The sequence below is a fragment of the Equus asinus genome, chromosome 24 (genome assembly GCF_041296235.1).
Source record: "Equus asinus isolate D_3611 breed Donkey chromosome 24, EquAss-T2T_v2, whole genome shotgun sequence".
Classification (NCBI taxonomy): domain Eukaryota; kingdom Metazoa; phylum Chordata; class Mammalia; order Perissodactyla; family Equidae; genus Equus; species Equus asinus.
In genome coordinates, this window is record NC_091813.1 from 65,385,990 (window position 1) to 65,406,063 (window position 20,074).

The 20,074-nt window shown below is 39.3% G+C and overlaps 1 protein-coding gene across 23 annotated transcripts in view; it reads left to right on the top strand.

The window, feature by feature from the left end:
- EYA4 (EYA transcriptional coactivator and phosphatase 4) overlaps positions 1 to 20,074 on the top strand; it is a 294,223-nt gene that overhangs the window by 171,478 nt on the left and 102,671 nt on the right. For 20 of the 23 annotated variants that reach the window (XR_011497637.1, XM_014856121.3, XM_070496147.1 and 17 more), the window contains one exon: positions 3,175 to 3,224. The exons of the other annotated variants lie outside the window; for them this stretch is intronic. Coding sequence is in view for 18 of the 20 variants with exons in the window: in XM_014856121.3 (XP_014711607.1) it covers positions 3,175 to 3,224 (50 nt within the window). In the remaining 2 variants the exon portion in view is untranslated. The remainder of the gene's footprint in view (positions 1 to 3,174; positions 3,225 to 20,074) is intronic. 23 annotated transcript variants of the gene reach the window in all.

Here is a 20,074-nt window from a genome sequence, read left to right on the forward strand (position 1 = left end):
AGGTAAAAATGTCCATTTGGCTTCGAATTCTGTGACAAAGACGCTATAAACATGTAAGTTTCATAATGATTCATTTAACTTTTCTCCATTGATTCAGAAATAAGATAAGGTTTTGAAGTATTTTAAAGAAGTCATAAATTAACTGGTTTTCTTGGTCTGTGGTATTACTAAAATTTCTTGTCAAGGACAGATTAAAAGGTCAGATCATATTATACTTTGCTTCAATCAACAATAATATTCTTCCAATTCTGTCTGAGAAATGTCTGTCAAAAATTTCCCTTCAGCTCTCTCCCCCCATGGCTCTTGTCTTAATTCAGGTCTTCACCATCTCTCCCGAATGAATTGAATGATTCACTCAGTAAACTAGGGTATGGGGAGTGTCTTAGTCCATTTGGACTGCTCTAACAAAATGCCGCAGACTGGGTAATTTACAAACAACAGAAATTTATTTCTCACGGTTCTGGAGGCTGGGAAGTTCAAGATCAAGGTGACAGCGTGGTGGTGTCTGGTGAGAGCTGCTCCCTGGTTCATAGCCAGCACCTTCCCACTCTGTCCTCACACAGTGGAAGGGCTCTGAGGTCTCTTTTATAAGAGCATTAATCCCATTTGTAAAGGCTTCACCCTCATGATCTAAGCACTTCCCAAAGGCTCCACTTCCTAATCTTTGGGGTTAGGATTTCAACACGTGAATTCTAGGGTGATACAAACATTCAGACCATAGCACGGGCATCTGCTCACGGCTAGGGATATAGTGATGTACAAGATCAGTGCCATTTCTGCTTTCATGAAACTTACACTTTCTCTTCTGTTGCATTAGACTCTTACCTGTCTTCAGCCCTCACTTTTTCCCCCTTCCACACTATGTTCTATACTGTCTGTCTCTTAAAACCCTTCACACATCTTCTTTGCCCAAAGATTAAATTCCAAATTCTTTATCCTTTATACAGTCTTCATAATATGGTTCCTCTGGCAAACTCCATCATGGTGAAATACCTACCTTCTCCAAAGTCAGTCTTCGAGGCCCATATCCTTTAAGACTCAGTTAAGAAGCCACTTCCTTTGTTGCCATCCCATTTTCCTTGGGCTGGAGTAAGTGGTCCTCTGAACATCTACACACTGTATAGACCTCTCCTATAGTAGTCATGGTATCCTCAATATTATCCTTTCCTCATTTGACTATGGACAAATGAATGAAACCCCTAAAAAGAATTACTTTGAAGAATGCATAGCTCTGAAATATCTAAAATAATATCTACATCAACTTCAGTCTTTCATCATGCACTTATTAAGCATTAGCTATGAATCTGGAACTCTGTGGGTACTAGATAGAAAGTAACCAATAGATGTGTTCTCTGCCATCACAATTACTATTTGGAAAATAAAATAATCGGAACTTTCTGGTTAGTTATTTGGAGAATGATGCTTTGTAATGCCATGGATATTAAAGAAAAACATTCTTTCTTTTTTAAACCACGAGAAGCTTGTCTGGTTCTGAGCCTTGCTTGGGAGTATATGTCTAGTTTACTGTGTGGTCTTGAGCTTCTTCAGTCAGGCCTAAAGTCACATCATCATAGTCTTGAGGAAAGTGACTTCACTTTGAGGTGATTTCTACTATTCATTGGGTGGTTCATATAATTTCTGGTGATGAATCATCGGAAGGACCCAGTTGGAAAGAAGGGTTTATTCTGGTATCCTGTTTTAGTTATTATTTTCCTTGGACAGATTTTTAATAGACATAAGACTTTTGTGGGTTTTGTAGTGAATTTCACATTTGCATTTTAAGAAAGGTATTCTTTTTTGTCCTTTCCTTTTCTTTTTTAACTACTTACTCTTGAAAACATTTCTTCACCCTTCCATCCATGGTGCTGAGTCCCGTGTTGAGAACATAGAAGACCTTACATAATAGTGCAGGGATGGTAATCTCTTTGCTCATCAGTTTTATTTTCCTATTGTATAAATGTAAACACAGGATGCAAAAGAGAGGACAGTTAATCAAGCAAATAATTGATTTCCCAGGTTATAGAAACATCTAGGCTTAGAATTGAAAACAAAATACGTAGACTTTTGAAAGTATAGGGGTTTTTTTTGTGTTTCTTTTTTAAGCATTCTTCTGAGTCAGAGGAGAAAAGAATTACTTTGTGAACTGGAAAGACAATGGTGTATCTTTAAAATCCAAAACTCTTCAATGATGCCATTCATACTGCGGTTCACACCCATGGTGTGTGCCCATGGTGGATATTCAGTGGACTTATTTTTCACTTGCAGGCTACATAGTAGAATGTACACCACCTTGGATTGTGTAGGCTGCATAGGTAGACGCTGGCAGTATAAACACCTAGAGTATATGACAGTAGGCTTGTAAATGTATACTGTTCATGCTCCATATTCTAAGGGATTTTTGAAATTAAGTCTACTTTGTATATAATATACCATTAAGACCATAATAACCAGACATAAGTATGTGTGCTTGGAGTTAAATCGTGGAAGGCAATGGATTTGAGCTTCACCATTTTTTAGAGAATGTATCACACCCTGTTGTGCTAAATGGATAGCATTTCCTAGAAGTAAAAGTTAATTTCATTCTTTACTTTTTGTGGGTTAAAAACCACAAAGTTGAAATATAGTCTGCAAAATATACTGCAAATATATGTGAGAAGTCTGTGAGCAAGGCCGAAACTTAATTGATATGCTGAGAAATATATAAAACATACAGCCGCTGTATTGAGAGAATGAAAATTAATATATGAATGTTTTAGCTAATGTTGCATTTTGCCCCCAGAACCTGGTGTTTATTATCGTGCGCTTTCGCGGGAGACAGAAGCAGCATCAATTGGAAAAACGTTTCTTAGTGAATTGAGAACAGTATGGCTTTCTAGTTCCTAAGTGGGAAACCGGGTTCTTTGGTTTCTTTGTTCCCGGTTAAGCTGGTCCCAAGCTATTTTAGCTGAACATTTTACATACTAATGGAGTCTAGGGAAGTGCCTTTGGCAGCTGTTCATGGGATAATAATGAAATACGCTATTTAGTACGGCACGCCGCTGCAGTAAAATGTGGCGGGGTTTTATGGCGATCTTGGTGAGCAGAGCCGTATTCACTTTAAGTTTAACAAGTGTGTGAACCTGAGTGAGGAAGTTGTATTTTCATATGAAAATAACTAGTGCTGTTTTCTTACAGGTAAAGAAAACCTGCACAGAGTCAGATGCTTCGGAACCTCAGAATTCCAGGTACAGTAAAATAAAGGGCGAGACTCCACTACAAAAAATTGCAACTTTGGAGAACTAATAAGATGTTCTGCTCCAGATACAACTGTGATTTGAAACACTGAGTGTCTTTAAGAAGTTATCTGTACGGGAATTATTTATTATACTGGCTAGGGTACCGTTAAGCATAGTATTAATAAAAATAACACCGATGGAAATCAACTTTAAAGAATAATAGTAGAAATATCTCAAGAAATACTTGAAAACGTATTCCCGTAGCATTCATTATTTTATGTCCACCCTCGTTTTTCTTTCTAATCTCTTCTTATAATATATTCCTATCCGAAATTTTGCCAGAAACTGGATAACTTTCAAATCTGTGTTTACCAAAAAAAACTAGAATAGTTATTTTGTTCTATCAAACGTTGCTGGAGTTTTCGACTGCTATCAAATTGGAAGCATCAAAATTAACTTGGCATTTTCTTTTTGGTTATTTAAAATCTGTAGAAATGATGAATTAAAGCGGTCAGGCCACAAGGTACAGGAATGCAGCACCATTTAGTTGCTTGTGGTTGGACCAGATGCCCAAAAGATTTTTTTTTAGGTGTACATATTTTCATTTCAAAATTCAGGCCTCAATTAAGTGGGTAAGTTAAAGGTACTGTGAATACCATTATGATAATAAATAATAGAAAGAATATGATATTAATGATATAACTTAACCTCTTGCATTGAGAAATTTGTATGTAATGGTGAGATGTTATTTTGTCCTACTCGCTCCAGCATATGATGAATATAGTGATATCAAACAATACAGATCTAGGTAGGATGTTAATGACCACCATATTTTCCCTTTTCAGAGCAAGTATATGTAATGCAGAGTCCAATTACAGTTTCAGTAACTCTTCCCTTGTTTTGTGTAGCATGATATTCCTATAATGAATTCCTACACATATTTCACTAAAATGATTTTATATGGTCGTTTCTTTTGGATCATCAAAAGTATTTCATATGATATAGGATTTTTGACATTTGATCTTTGTCCTTTATAATGAGGTATCAAAATAGAACCAAATAGTTTTAGCTTATTGGAGCATTAGGAAATGGATGAACCATTAAATTGTTTCCTACAAAGCAGAGTGATTCCAGGATGGATGGAGAGAAGACCTAAGCTCTATTCCTTGTAGGCATTTTCTTCCTGATCATCTTGCTGACCTCTATGAGTGACCTACCCGTGACTTGTTATTTAAGTAATTATGTAACGTCTGCAAGCAGCTACAATATAATGGTCCTTATTATTAATATATCATATCAAAATGTTTACCCTTGAGGCCACTCAAGAGGTTTGGACAAATCGTGTTATGCTGAAATAAATTTTAGACAAGCAGAAAGCCACCAAACTGATTTAGTGTTCACAACTGATATCAATAGAGAAGAAACAGTGAGTTCAAAGCTCAATGTATTTAAACCCAGAACCGTTCTCTTTTATCTAGCAAATCCCAGCACATATGGCCTTAAAAGTACAATTTTATTTTTAAGGTAAATACTGGTTATTTTTGAAAGACTATTTAAAATATATTTTATTATTTCATAGTGTATATTATACGTGTTATTATAATATGATGTAAAACCTATATATCAGTTGAAAAGTATCTTGAGTTCCTGGAAACCAGTAGAGGTCACCATGGATTAGGTGCTTCTAAAAGTTTCCTAATCTGTAACATAAATGGGTAAAATTAGGCAAATTAATTTCTAAGGACTCTAAAGTTTGTGATATCAAAAAATAAAATCCTTATTTATTAAAATCTGAGATGGAAAGACCTTCAAGATGACTTGTAATTGTTTATTGTTTCCGTGTTGTGCAGACATTTCCACAGTGGCTGGTCTCCTCTCCTAACTTGTGGTGCAACGGTCAGTCTCCACACCCTAGTAGTGTCTGTAACAGAAAGATGTGGCTATTCTCAGAGTCTCTAATTATTCACAGATATTAGGTCTGGGAGTGCGAGAACAACACTTAGTGAATGCAATGATGGAACACCAAGAGGAGAATAAAAATATGCTAAAGAACATTCTGCACAAAAAGGCTACAACAACTTAGTGAATAGTCAACAAGTCAAGGAATCCCAAATACAGTATTTATTATATGCATGTACTGAGGTTCAATTTTTATAACCTATCAAAAAAAAAAAAACCCACATCAAAATGCCTTTGTTGCAGACACTGGGCAGCATTACTTCAGCCTATATATATGTGGGTACATTCTTTCTTGCTCATTAAGAACCGCAAACATTCATATATTCTCTCTCTCTATTCCTCTCCCTCCACTCCATCCTCCCCTCCCTCTCTCCTTCCCTCCCATCTCTTCCTGCCTGTGTGTGTGTGTGTGTGTGTGTGTGCGTGCGTGCATGAGAGAGAGAGAGAGAGAGCGCGACTCAGATTGAGATTTAAAACCTGGGACTAGGTAATTCTATTCTAAACAAATCTCAAGTAAAGAACTGAGCTCAAAATGAAATCCTGTATCAGCATAAACTGCATGCGAGCTGGAGAGCCAGTGCCTTATAAAATGCTGCCTCACTTGGAACCTGAAGCCAGTATCCTTCATTTATTTAGCTAGCTTTATAGTGTGTTGGTTTTGGAGTGGAAAGATTAGAATGAATGCAGAATGGAAAGTGTTTTTACAGTAGGGAAGTAATTAAATTGGGTGTGGAGACTGTCAGGAAAATTCTTGGAGTGACATACGTGTATCCACAAATTCTTTGTCTCGCTTGGCCTTAATTCCTCTTTTGGAAAGAAACGCTTGGGCTGCAGATGGTAGATTTGGAAAAAAATTTACAAACACATGCCATATAAGTAAGGTCAAGATGTCTTCTTAGAAATCATGTCGTGTGTATACTAAAAGTCAGACATCGGGGATAGTATTTTCTCAGTTTCAAAAAACTGTATTGAACTTGATATCATAGAAGAGGATATAATCTGCTTCTCAGAAAAATTGACATTTCTTAAATGTATTATTTTTACTTTCCTTTGTGTTGCTAACCATGTCCAGAATATTGTATTGTTGGCCTTTGTTCCTAAAACTAATGTTAGCCATAAAATGGGTACTTGAGAAAACTAAAATGCATATTTTTCTCATATTTTACCTTACTTTAAATTAAGTCTGTTACTAGATAAGCCATCTTAAAACATAAACTGAAATATCATTTTTATGTTGATTTTTTTTCTATATTCAATAGCCCATAACGCCCACGTGATTTCTTGGAGATCTTCTGTTTCTATTTATTTTTCCTTTGTGGGCCACTAACAAGTAGAGCATTTTCACCCAGAAGAGATCACAAACATAGAAATGAAATAAAACTCAAGTCAGGCAACTTTGTTTCATGCTAGTTCTGATAATTATGGAGTAAAGAGAAATAAAAATTTTGGTGAAATTGGGCTGTGAAGTGACTTCTAGGAATCATCCCAGTTATTTCCTATTATTTCTTCATCTCATCCTGGCTACAGGACTGCCAGCAGATTACGTAAGGAGATCTAGGGAAAATATTAATATGTAGGAAGTACTTATGCTCATATGAGTGGAGACGATGGTTTTTCCATGTGGAGAGTGAAAAGAGATTCAGTGGGTAATGGTGACCAGGGGCTCTTCCTTGCTTCATTGGTTGAAGAGGTTGGGTTTGCCAAGAACTTAGTGATTGCCTGAAATCAGCAGAGGCCTGGGCTGTGTCTCCTTGGCCTCATCTGTGCTAACAGTTACCCAGAGAAAGGCGCAATGACTGTCCAGCTTTTAAAGAGGTGTTGGAATTAGTCTCAATTGATAATCTAATATTAAAGTGAGCCTCAGGAAGTTTATCTATTCAATATCTGTGTGTAAAAGTGTAAGAAATGCAACTAATTCATCTCATGAAAATAGTTATTATTTGACAATATTATATTAAAGGTATTAACTTACACATGGTTACACAGTGGTGCATGATTATTTGTTAGTAAGATAATGATTGCAGCACTTCCAGAAGTCTGAAACGTGTATCTATATATAATTGCCTGTCAAAAAATTAAATACTGTATTGTTTTCATAGCTGTGAAAGCTGAGGCTCCATGGGGAAAACACACATAGTATTTCCCTGTGTCAAATCAGAGGTCCATCTCGCCCAACATTCTGTCTCCAAGAAGCATCAAAAATCATTCCTACCAAGTTTCACTTCCTCAAACTTGAAAATTTCAGGATGTGGTTCCAATAAATGTAGATTCTCTCAGTAACACAATCTCGCTGTACAGCCCATGGAATTAGGTAACTGTTTCTTGGATTTAGTTACGTTATTGTCATATACTATCTTTTTGACTAATGAACCCAGAAAATTACTAATTATAATGCAAAGTAATAATTAATTCCTTCTGGTTGTCTAAATCCACCTCTTTGACTTTATACTGTATACTTCCCCTGAAAATGATAGGTGATTGATAGATATTCTAGGAGTGTGAGCTAATTCTTGTGCTTGGGGATTTGAAGAGAAAGACCCTGATCAAGACACTGTCTACGTATAAAATGATTTAGTTAACCTGAGTCATATTATGATTCACTCTTTTTCTTCCCCATTTGGAGAGCGTTTTATCTCATTTCAAAGTCTGGCCTCATGTGGACACATCTCCAGTCTCTTCATCATTGTGGCTAGCACTCACTGGAGGTTTTCTGAATCCATTTTGCCTTTTCTGGTCTGTGTTGATAGATTCCTGCAGGTGTGGAAGCGGCTGGGGTTCTGAAGAAGAGTGAATGATGGGTTCTGTTTTGCTGTTAGTTGTGTCCTCAGTATTTGGGCTGTCTTGACCATTTTGGTCATGGAGCACAGTCAGCTGATTTCCTCAGATATTCATTGGGATATGTGCTAAATCCCTGGTATCATTGGTAACTGCAGAATTAAGGAACAGTCTCAAAACAGATGGTTGCTTCTTAAATGCTTTATCATATATGTGCCCAGTGAGGCCTTTCCCATAGCTCATTGGGAACTCCAGTAATTTATCTTTCTTGGCCATCATAGATGAATCAATGAGAGTAAAATAATACATGTCAGAGACCCTCAAGCATTGTTATTCACAGAATACTTGCTGATTGTCTGTTTAAAACTGCACAAGACTGGTCCTTAAGCCCTCGAAGACAGAAGAGTAGGCTCAGCTGGAGGGAGGAAGGGCCTTGCTCTTGACACGCCCTCACTCACGTGTGTGTTTTTGGCCTGCTCTTCGCCATCTTCACATCCCTAGGTTTTATTCTTGATCTTTCTGCTTTCCTTTCATTTCATGTTTTTCCACGTATAATCTCTGTTCACCACTCTTGACGTGGCCCACAATGCCTCGCTGCTCTGGCCACTTCTGTTCCTCCGGCCTGCGTTTCGTCAGGCGTCCCTGTGGCAGGTCTGCCTTCACAGATCCCATGCTCCTCCTTCCACAGAGGCTGACGCTCCTTCTGCGCTCCCCTCCCCCTCCCAGGCTTGCTCACCTCCTTGGTTTTAACTCATCCTTCAGATCTCTGCCCAGTGCTTCTTCCTCAGGGAAGCCTCTGCTGGTTGGCTGACTGGTCCAGTTCCACTGTCACATGGCCTCATGACACCTTATGCTTCTCTTTCAGAGCTGCCTCATTTGACTGATGCCTGCTTCATGCCCTACACTCCGAGCTCCTCGTGGTTAGGGATCGTGTCTGCTTCCCTTGGTCCACTGCTGCATCATTAGTATACAGCACAGGGCTTAGCACATTGCAGGCGTGCAACACCCACCTGTGAAGCGAATGAATAACATCCGAGTACACAAATGTAGCTTGCAATTTCTCCTGGGAATCTCCTGGAAGTCTCTTGTAATCTCAAATCCCTAATGTAACTTTTTTAGGGATTTCTCTCCACCATCTCAAACTCCACTTGTAAAAAATTACAATTATTCTTTCCCTCCCCCAAGATCTTTTCTTTCCAGTGATAATTCCCTCAGTTGTCCTGCCTCAGAACTTGAAAGTCATCTTTCACTAATTCCTCCCTTTCCTTTCCCAAATCTTGCTGGTCATCAAGTTATATTTAATTTTTCTCTGCTATGTTTTGAACCTCTTTATCGTGCCCTTTCCCACTGCCACCATGAAAGTTCAGGCTCTGGTCAGCTCACTTCTGAATTAATACAACAAATCCCCGTGTGGCTTCTTTGGGTATAGACTTTGCCTTTCTATTCTGCCAGGCTGTTGGATGAGCCTTTCTTGTTGACGCTTTCCATCTGGGATTACCCCATTTGCTGATCAGAAAGACAATATTAGTAGATGTTTGCACTACACACAGAAGCAGGAACAAATTACCTTGAAAATAAAATTGCATGCAAGAGGTAAAAACGAGGACATATGCTATCCATGCCTAATTGCTGTCCGCAAAAGGTCAGGGATTACCTGGGCTACCTGTTCTCCACTCTCCTGTTGACCTTCTCGTATGTTAGATGTTCACTGAGTCCTATTTCATAATTTTCTTTAGTTCCAAACTGACATAAGAGTACAGTCATGTGTCACTTAACGACGGGGACATATTCTGAGAAATGCATCGTTAGGTGATTTCATCATTGTGAGAACATCATAGAGTGTACTTACACAAACCTAGGTGGTATAGCCTACTTCACACCTAGCTTATAGAGTGCTAATTCTTCTGGGACCACTGTCATATATGTGGTCCATCGTTGACCAAAACGTCACTATACAGCGCATGATGGTACACAAATCTAACATGGATCGTAGAAAATACAGTTCAGAAAAAAAATATACCAGTTACATAGGAGCCTTGATTTTCATTCTTCCCTTGTCCTGTCCCCATTTCCAACATAGATGTTGGAGTAACATAGGATATTTGTGGACTCTGTGACTACCCGAGAGCGTCTATTTTCAGGCATTACTTATCTGGTGGTTCTACAGATGAACTCATTTCACTAGAGGGATAGAGGAGAATAATCCTGCTAGAGGGCACTTGAGTGCTGAGCACTATGGGCTGCAGTGGTCAGGAAGAATTTCATGGAAGATTTAGGGCCATCGCTGAATGTCAAAGAGGAGGTAAGACTTGAAGAAATGGGAGAAAGAGAACCCACAGTGAGGTACCAAGAAGGTCTAGAAACTGGTATCTTTTATGAAGGCTGAGTAGTCCCACCTGATTCATGTGGAGAAATAGTAGACAAGACTGGAGAATGGGTGAATTAGCACAGATTGTGACTGGCTTGAATTCCTAGTTATTTTAGTTAAGACTCATTAGTTGCAGTTACCAATGTGAGCCACTTCAAATAGAAAAGGGGAGTTTGTTGTTGTTATTTTGTTGTTGTTGTTGTTTTTAAATAAGGGTGTGATATCTGAGAGAAACTGAGAAGAGACAGTTGCTGGATCTCATAAGGTCTGGAGCCTGGGCCCCCTTCCTGTTCATCTCTTAGCCACCTGTGTCCTCACCACTTAGCTGCTTCAATGTCTTGATCTCTCTCTATGAAGATTGGCTGATCTGTCTTATTTTTCCTCCAGGCCCCACAATAGGAAGAAAATGCCCATGTGACACTGCTTCTGATTTTATAATTGTTACCTCTTTATGTACCATGTTATAGAATCTCTCTCTTTTTCTTTATCTCAGTTCCACGTTTCCAGGGAAGGGAATGGTATCAGAGCGGCTTTCAGGAGCCACCTCTGGGAGCACATGAATCAGGAATTGGAAGAACTTGCAAGAAAAGGATGCTGATCAGATAACCCAACAAGTCCCTCTGCTTTCTGCCTCTTCCCCACCTATTTTACCCAACACGCCTTCCCCCAGTCCCTCATTTTATATAACCCAGCGTATACCCCTCTCCCCTTCCCTAACTAGATGTAACTCAGTGGTTATCCATTTCACTCTTATGGAGACTTGGAGCTCGATCTCATGGGTCAGGCAGCTGCAAACTGTGATCTGCAAAGCAGAGCTTGCTCAAGAGCTTTAAGTGGAGTGGCAGCAAGACTTCAAAGTCAGAAGAGCTCCATTCACCTCTCTGTAAACCTTGCTTCCAACCCTTGACCTTCCTGTACCCATCCCCAAGCTGACCGATTACTATTCAATGGACCCAGCCTTTCTTCTGCTCTCCAATACCAGTCTAAATATAAACTGCTTTCTCCATTTCCTGTGGTTAATCTGGTTGTTACATAATTGTCTCATGAATACACTTGAAACTGCAATTTGAATTATTTACCTTTCTGAAGGTAATTTTGCCAAAATGAGTGTCTAGATTTGGACTTTCTTTCACAACCAACTCTCAAACACCCCTAAAGAAATATGATCAGCAATCAATATCCTGGAGTTCAAACTCGGAATTTTGTCAACTTGTCTTTCAGCATTGAGAAATCACCAGTGGATTTCTGATGAGATAATAGCATGATGAAAATTGTGCTTGTGCTGACCCGTCAGCCCTGGCACAGGTGCCTGGAGGCGGGGAAACCGGCTGTGAGACCTAAGAGGCTTGAGAGCCTAGCAAGTGGTACTTATTTTGGGGAAAGCATTATACACTATTTTTTTCATGGTTTAAACACATTTTTATAAATTTCCTACATCATGTATTTATTGTTTTTTTTTTAAGAACAGATACACACACACACACACACACACACACACACACACTCATGTGCCATTTAACGCCATTTTGGTCAACAATGGACTGCATATATGATGGTGGTCCCATAAGAGTAGTGCCATAGAGCCTAGGTGTGCAGTAGGCTCTACCATCTAGGTTTCTGTAAGTACACCCCACGATATTTGTGCAATGACACAATCACCTAAAGACCCATTTCTCAGAACGTATCCCCGTTGTTAAGCGGTGCATGACTGTGTGTGTATATATATATAAATGAAATAATAGATTTGACTTGAAATAGGCATGGTGGCACTGGGAGGGATCTGGCCTCTTTCTGACAGCTTGCCTTATTCTCCAAAGATGAGAAAATGCCTGATTTCCCCACGTGCATGAGTGATGAATTCCAGAGAATGGCTGTGTTTCTGGTCAGCCTCTCCTACAGTAAACTGAGTTCCCCTGAGTCTTTATGGTTACTTATATGAAACAGTCTTTCTGGAGACTATTAGCTGCTTTGAATTAATTTGGTTGGAGTAACACATGATGTAAAGTAACATTTGTTTAGGGACTTTTATCCAGAGGACCAGAGGAGCTAAGGCAAAACTCTATGTTGCATCACAGTAATAATTAAAATTGTTATGGAGGAGGCAGTGATGGTCTATGAGTTTACACTTTGTTGGCCAATAGTCTGCTTAGGAGTTACTGGTCTGCATAAATCATGGTTATTCTGGACTTGGGGTATCTATAGTGTAAAGTTCTGGATTCAATGTGAGTAAAAACATGGAAGCTTTGGGGAATTCCCCTTTATGTTGGGCCAACCTAAGGTGGGAAGAAACACGAGGATTTTACAATTTTCTTTTCAGCAGTTCACTTGTAGGAACACTAGTTCTTTCCCTAAAGTTATTAATTATTGGGCGTCTATCATACGCAGGCACTGGTGTGAGTGCTAGAGATACTTCAGTGAACAAACCAGGAGCATACGTGATAATGGAGGATGGTAGACGTGATAATGGAGGATGTTAGAGAGTGATCAAGTCTAGGGAATCAAAGGGAAGATGAGGAGTATTGGGGGGAGTAGGGTGTGATTTTAAATTGGGTGATGCTTAAGGCTTGAAAGAAATGAGAGAATAAGCCAGGAAGAAGGCTGGGGAAGTGCATTCCTGTGGGGAGGAGCCAGTGCACGCAGGCCTTCTGTGGAAGCCTGCCCGGCATGCTCAAGCAACAGAGGACAGTGTGGCTCAAATGGAGTGAGCCCAGATTTTCAAATCTGAAATAGCAACATTCTAGAAAAAACATCTATTTTCAGTCTTTCCCTATTTTGAAAATATTTACTTGGAATTTTAATAAATCAGTTGCAAATAATTTTTTCTTGACTTATTGGTAATGTCTCTGACAGGCACCTCATCCATCACTGCTACAAGATGGGGCTGACCTACAGCCAGGAACACCTCTCTTTGCCACACCACACACATCCTCCAAGACAGGGCTCTCTCCTGCTATGCAGGCTTCAAGCTTCTTCACTAGCAGAGCTCAAAAGCCTGAAGCCTATTTTGTTTCTTTTTCTTTTTTTTTTGTAAGTAATGCTCTTAAAATTTCAGCCATAAATATAAATGAGGGCTTACTAAGGATTCCAAAAATTTGATTCATAAAGGTACACAGATTCTGCTCATTGTCTCACATTTAATCGTCACATCTCAGTTGTCTTAGCAACCTACACAATGTTCTCCTTTGCTTTTCAGTAAGCCAATGGATGAATGGGTTCCTTGTTCCTCTGTTTATGACTTTCTTTCACCTGATACTTGATGTCTTTCTGCCATGCTTACTGTGCCAAGTAACTGTCTTTATATTCTTAAAATTCATGTAACTAAAATTAAACTGTATTTTCCTAAAAAAACCTAAATTTCTAATGAGAAAATATCCAACGTAAGAATAGTTGGAAGAAAGATAATTAAGCTTGTATTACAAAAAGGCCTTCATTGTAATCATAATTAACTTCCAAGGCTCTGCAAACTTGGCAGACTCACTTATCTAACAGACTTCACCCACGCAGGCATATTTGTGAACTACAGAGGAAGAAAAAAGCCTGATGACAAATGTGGGCATCATAGAGTTGACTCCCCCAAGCTTACATGCTTGCTTCTCTCAGGTCTCTCTCGGAGTGTGTTTTCTCTTACCTGACACATCTTTCTCAAGTTTCAAGCTCATAGTGTAATAAGGTGGATGTAGGCATGTTTACATGGCATAGTGGGCACACGTGGTACCCTGCCCGAGTTCACATCCCAGCTCTTTGATCTTGTTGCAAACTACTTCTCAGTGCTTCACATTTCCTCCTCTGACAAATGGATAATACCATAGTACCCCATGGGGTTATTTTAAGGACTAAGTGGAGGAATATTTCAAAAAAACTTGGAGAGTACCTGCCACATATTAGGTGAATTTAAATGACTGCTCTTATTACAAATTGGCATAGTGATGGTATTGACAAGTGACAGTCTAACAATATAAAGGAGACAAAAAAATAATGAAACATCAGTGTAAGAATGCAAAACGCTTAGTCCTGTGGGATGCATTGGCATTAACGCTAAAAGCCCTGAGTGCTTTAGGAATCCCTGAGGGCAATGGCGTGCCTTAGTACAGGATAATGGTTCTCATTAGTGTCCATCACCTTGATTCTGTAAGTAAAAGTTACATTATGTTTAGCATCATAACATGTTTTAGAATTATTTTATACAAAACAATTCCATTTTAAATGTGATATTGCTTAAGAAGATGTACATTTCAGTAGCACAGAAAATTTCACTAAACCCTAATGAGCGTTCCTTGAAGGTTCTGAATAGCTGAGGTTTTGTAGGATTACGTTCTTTTTCCCACTAATAGGAGCAACTCAAGTGTCTGGATCACATAGGGCTTTTTTAAATCCGGTTCAGGTACTGGCACATAGTAAGAAAGCAATGAATATTTATTATGTGAACAAATGAATGAATAAATAAGCAGCTAGTTTTTACATTTTTTTGGTGAGAAGTTCTTCATGTCTTTATCTACATTATTCTCACTACGATATGCTGCGCAATAACTAATAAGGTTTAAATGTCATTTGTAAACAGGGTCAAATCTAACAGAGGCTTCTGAGTTTGCTGTAGGAAATGGGGTGACTCTGCGTCGCAGCTCGCCCCAAGTTCAGTCCCAGTTTCTGCCTGCTGTACACTGTCCCCTCTGGTTAGAGACAAAAAACTTCACTTTTAAGAAAATCCTAGTTTGCATGATGAAGTTTATGGTCACTGTCATTAAAATCATCCTGCCCTTACCGAAGTTTCTGAGATAGAAATGTACCAGTGAATCAGTCTCTCTTTCTCCATCCCCCCCGTTTTCTTCTCTCTCCCTCCGTCTCCTTCCTGTCTGAGGACAACTTTTATAATGGGGCATTGCTCTCTTAGCTGTGAAGCTTCGCAATATGTGAAAATGCTCCTTGGAACAAAAGATCGCTCAGGAAATAGTTGTTCTGTTTTTATAGATTTGACCTAAATTGGATGCTCCTCGGTTGCATTCTGCCATGAATTAATTTGTAGAAATTTCATACGTCTCAACGATGATGCCATCTTTTCAAGAACACACTCAGTCTTATTGCATGAAGTGATGTAATCCTGTATTATTTCTCTCTCCCGTCTTACCCATTCTCTCATTTTCGATTATTGTTCAGATGGAAGATCCAGAGTCCCGATAATGGGGATGTTAGCCATAATGTTAGTGCCCGGGAAAGGACGATTCATGTGGTTTGGCAGAATGCCAAGGCAGATGCACCACGCCTTCCATGCGGCAGCTGTTGTAGTGCAGAAAGCTGCCTTCACAAGGGAGCATCGTATCTGGCATCAAACGGGAGACCAAACAGGCTGTTGTAGCTCCCACGCTGACTCTCACCTCCTCGGTCCACAGTGCTGCTTATGTGCTCTTGGGTAGTTATTATCCTAGGTGTTCTCATTATTTATTGTTGTTTGCTTTCAAGAGAAACAATGATGATAAGCTGTGGTGTAGAGAGCAGGTGAGGTGTGTGTGGGACATGGCTGGATTGCCCAGTGTGTGGTGACCCCCTGGTGTTTCTCCGAGGGGCGTTTGGAAGAGTCAGTTCTCTGTGAGGCGGGACCGCCCAGCACATTGCAAGACTGTCCGAACCTGAGTTCTTCCGAATCTCGGTAGCAGCCCCAGTCAGTGAGGACCCCAAACTCCCTGGCATGTCAGACACTCCCCAGGTGCCCAGTAGACTGGTTGTGGTCCGAGGAGGCTACTCTGTGTCCTAGGAAATCCGTGTGTGTCTCTTGGACTTTGTACAAAAGGTTTGAGAAATTCAAGGCATAGAAAATGATGCTAGTGAAGCCAGCCTTCGGAGGGCCCAGAATGAGTCACTCAGCTTTGCTGGGAAAGTGCTCTGCTCTGTAGTCTCTGACAATTAACCCCAGTCATGACTCTCATAGACACCTGACACTGGGACAAGGGCATCCATGTGACAATAGAGGCAGCAGAGCACAACCCATCAATACCTTAGAAAAACGACTCAAGGTCAGTGTCCCAGTAACAGCATTTGACTGTAGGTGCTGCTTGGGCAGAATCAATAAGCACCAGAGCCGGAATTCAAGGCCTTTTCCTGACAATGGAAGAAGAGCAATGCGAGGTTTCAGAATTGTTTCCCAAATTCCTATATGCTCAATGCCCTTTTACTCTTTCCATTCCATTTCTAATCTATCTGTTGCATTCCAGCGAATGAATTCTTGGTATATGGAGCACATGAATTTTTATAAAATTGAATTTTACTTCATGATAAAGATTTTTTTTCTTCATATAGTGGGAACTAGTGATCTTCAAGGAATATTAGAAATAGTTGGCTTTTACGTATTGGTAACCTCTTGTTGATTTATTACTTATTAGTCCTCTAAACAGGTATTGGGAAGTCTTTGGAACTGCTTTCTTTTACTTGCACATATGACATATGCCCAAATTTCTCACACTGTGTTCTTCGCTGTGTCCTTTCCCCTGTGGTCTTGCATTGAGGGTCCATTTAATTAAAGCAGCTGAGTGGCTGCTAAATAAAATTGGAAAAGAGAGAGGACAGTGCAAAATGTGGGCCTTGTCTTCAGATCAGAAATCAGATGACTAGCCAAAGAATGCTTGTTTTCCATCCCTCCAATTCCTCAGAGTGCCCGAACTGGTTTCACAGACCATGGGAACTGATTCTGTGTGTATGGGCAGGGTGAAGAGGCTGTTGAGACTAGTTTATTTGAAGTATTTTGAGTGTTTTTTACTTTCTAAATAATCTTACCCCTTTTCTTATGGGAAAGGAAATTTTATGTAATAGAGTTTCATTAAACTGAATTTTCACTCCAGATGGAAGCTGCATCAGTTGGTTGGACTCTCAGTAACTGAGCGACTCTCAGCATAGGGTGCCATATCTTCTTTAGAGCATCTCAGTTATCCAGCTGCTATTTTTTTCTTCATTTTTTCATGCTACTTTACCCAGTTGGCTTTTCTGTCGGTATTGTCAGTAGTAAGAGTCAGAACTTCTAAGTTTGACATGTGTTTCTTATTTCAAATTTCTCTCTTAAAACTGCTCCCTTTTCATGCTTGCTATAGATTTGTTTGAAAACTCTGGGGAAATTCCAAATTAGTAGACTCCAAAATTTCACTGAAAGTATGGACATTTTCTTTTGTAAATTGTCCATACTGTAGAATGGGAAAAGCCAGCTTCCTAAAGAAGGTCCTAATATGACTTCTTTGAAAAAAAGGCCAATTTGCAGGTTACGATTCTATCAGTAAAATCTTGCCCCCGACTACAACTGGCGAAATGTGCACACAGAGGAGGGTTATTGTTGCAGCCGATGGGATTGGTGAATGATGCAGGAGCGCTGGATTTGTTTAAAGATTAATCAATCATAAAGCACGTGAATGGAAATTGTTTAAATAAGTATAAGGTATAATATCACTACCCAGTGATTTATCTTTTGGCTAAATGCGTGCCTTCCGAGGGCTGCAGTCTTTCACTGTCCTGTCTGTCCACAGAGCAGTGCCAGCTCAGGCCAGCTCGCGCCCACGCCGGGTCACGCCAAGACCAGGTCAGTATCAGAAGGAGTCAGCTGGCTTTGCTAGTGGATTTTCTGAGCATAATTTATACATGCTCATTTTTTTTAGTGTCAGACCAAGCATATTTATGTGATAATTTATTCTTTATGATTGTAAACCATTTAATTTGGAGTGAATATAAATTATTCTTAACGAAGCACTAGGGACAGAAAGAAATTACTTGTGTTAAACTATTACTTTAGTATATTTTTCTCTCTCAAGTATGAGACACTGATATTCAATATTGTTCATTATCTGGTTAGTTCCCTGGATGTGTGTGTGGTGTAGAAAAGTGGGCAAGTTAGGGAGTTAAAAACAGGTTGATATAAGTTGTTGAAAAAAAAAAAAACAAATGAGTCCACTTATGTTTTAAATCAGGGGTACGTTTTCACTGAAAATATTTTCTAATGATTCACAGAAGAATGTTGTCAACTTTGACTACATCTGCTGAAAATCAAAATATAAGTAGTTACATAGCGTTGAATTCTGGCAGGAGTCTATGCTGTGACATGAAACAAAGTTTCCATTAAATGACAATACTTTTGTGTTTTTCTGGCTTTAAAAGTAGTCTCCTGACTTTTAAAAATGTTAACAGCATTTTTTCTCCTCTGCATTACACAGATAAATTGGCACCATGCCTGTGTGATTTCCAGAGGAGGTTTCTTAGAATAGTGTAGATGGGAAGATAATTGTTTAATGTCAGTGTGTAAAGTTCTGCATAGCTTAAGCGAAATTAAATAACATAAAACACAAAGAGGAGGTTTTGTATAATTATTGGGAAAACATAGATGGAAGGAACAATTACGCAGTTAGATCTGAAAAAGTGGGAACTAGGGTTTCCAAATTTTTGTATCATTCATAAGGATCCTTGCCTCATTCCCTGACATTACTTGATTGTTATTGTTTCTGAATTTTGCACATCAGAATAGCAGTGTATTTATCTTACTTATTTCTTGGGGCTTTTTTGTGTGTGTGCTTATATTTTCTCTATTTAAAATAGTTTCATATGCAAATGAAACACAGCTAATATATGTTATGTGCAAAACAGCATCATTGCTAAAATATAAATTGATCCAGATACAAGTTAGGAAATTATGTGCAAGCCCCTGGCATAAGCAGTCTGTGCTAATATAGGGATTTTTGTTTAGCAAAATCCATGAAAATAGACCAAGTATTTGTGCCCTCATCATTGAAGGCTGTCACGCTTAAGTCAAGGATGCTAGTGTGGTGTACAAAGTATTACTGGTTACCTTCTTTTAACAATGTTATTTTTCACATACCTTGGAGATGTTCTGAATTGTGGTTTGGGTTCAAACCAACTTTAGTTAGCATCTGTCCCTTTTATGTTAAATTGTAGACTGTTTTTTTCACTCGTTTGGCATAAATTCTAATCAATTCTAACCTCTGTGTGTGAGAAAGAGAAAGAGAATTTGAAATGGTTCATAGAGCAGCTTTGCTTGTGGAATTAGACTGACAGACACAGCTCAAGTCCTCCTAGTTTATTCTGTTCCTCTCTTCTTAGAAAATCAAATAAACTTAATCTTCAGACACCGAAGAGCTGAGTTCAAACATCATTCCCCTACTTAGTAACGGCCAGGTTTCTTATCCTCTTATACCCCAGAGATCTTGTACCTTCCTCTTCTATTTGCATGAAGACTAAGTTAGATGATATGACGGTTAATGTTCGACACTTAGTAAACACTCACTGAAAGGTAGTTATTATCTTCCCGGATGTACACAGCTGACCCTGGGGAATTATGACTCGACCTGTTGAAATGTGGAGGAATCCAGGGCTCAGCTTTCCTAGGAGTAAGCAGCCTTGGATCCAGAGTCTTTTCCTGCATAACTCCCTCTAACATCAGAAACCCAATATTTTAGCAGGCAGGGAAAAGACGACAGGCAGCCACATGCCATGGGTGCACGGTACTGCTTTTTCTGTCCTTTGAGCAGTAACTGCAATGAACTAAGGGGAAAAGAGGAGAGAGCCTGCAGAGCTGCTCATGACCTCGTTATGACCAGCCATTGTCACTGGCTGTGGGACGACTGTCCTTTACCCTTTTGTTCCAAATGATGTATAGGTAATTTCAGCCAAAAACATATTTTTTCAAAATTATTCATAGGATTCTTGGGAGGGGGGATATATCCATGGAAGGAAGGATTTACATGTGTGTATGTATACACACACGCACACGCACACA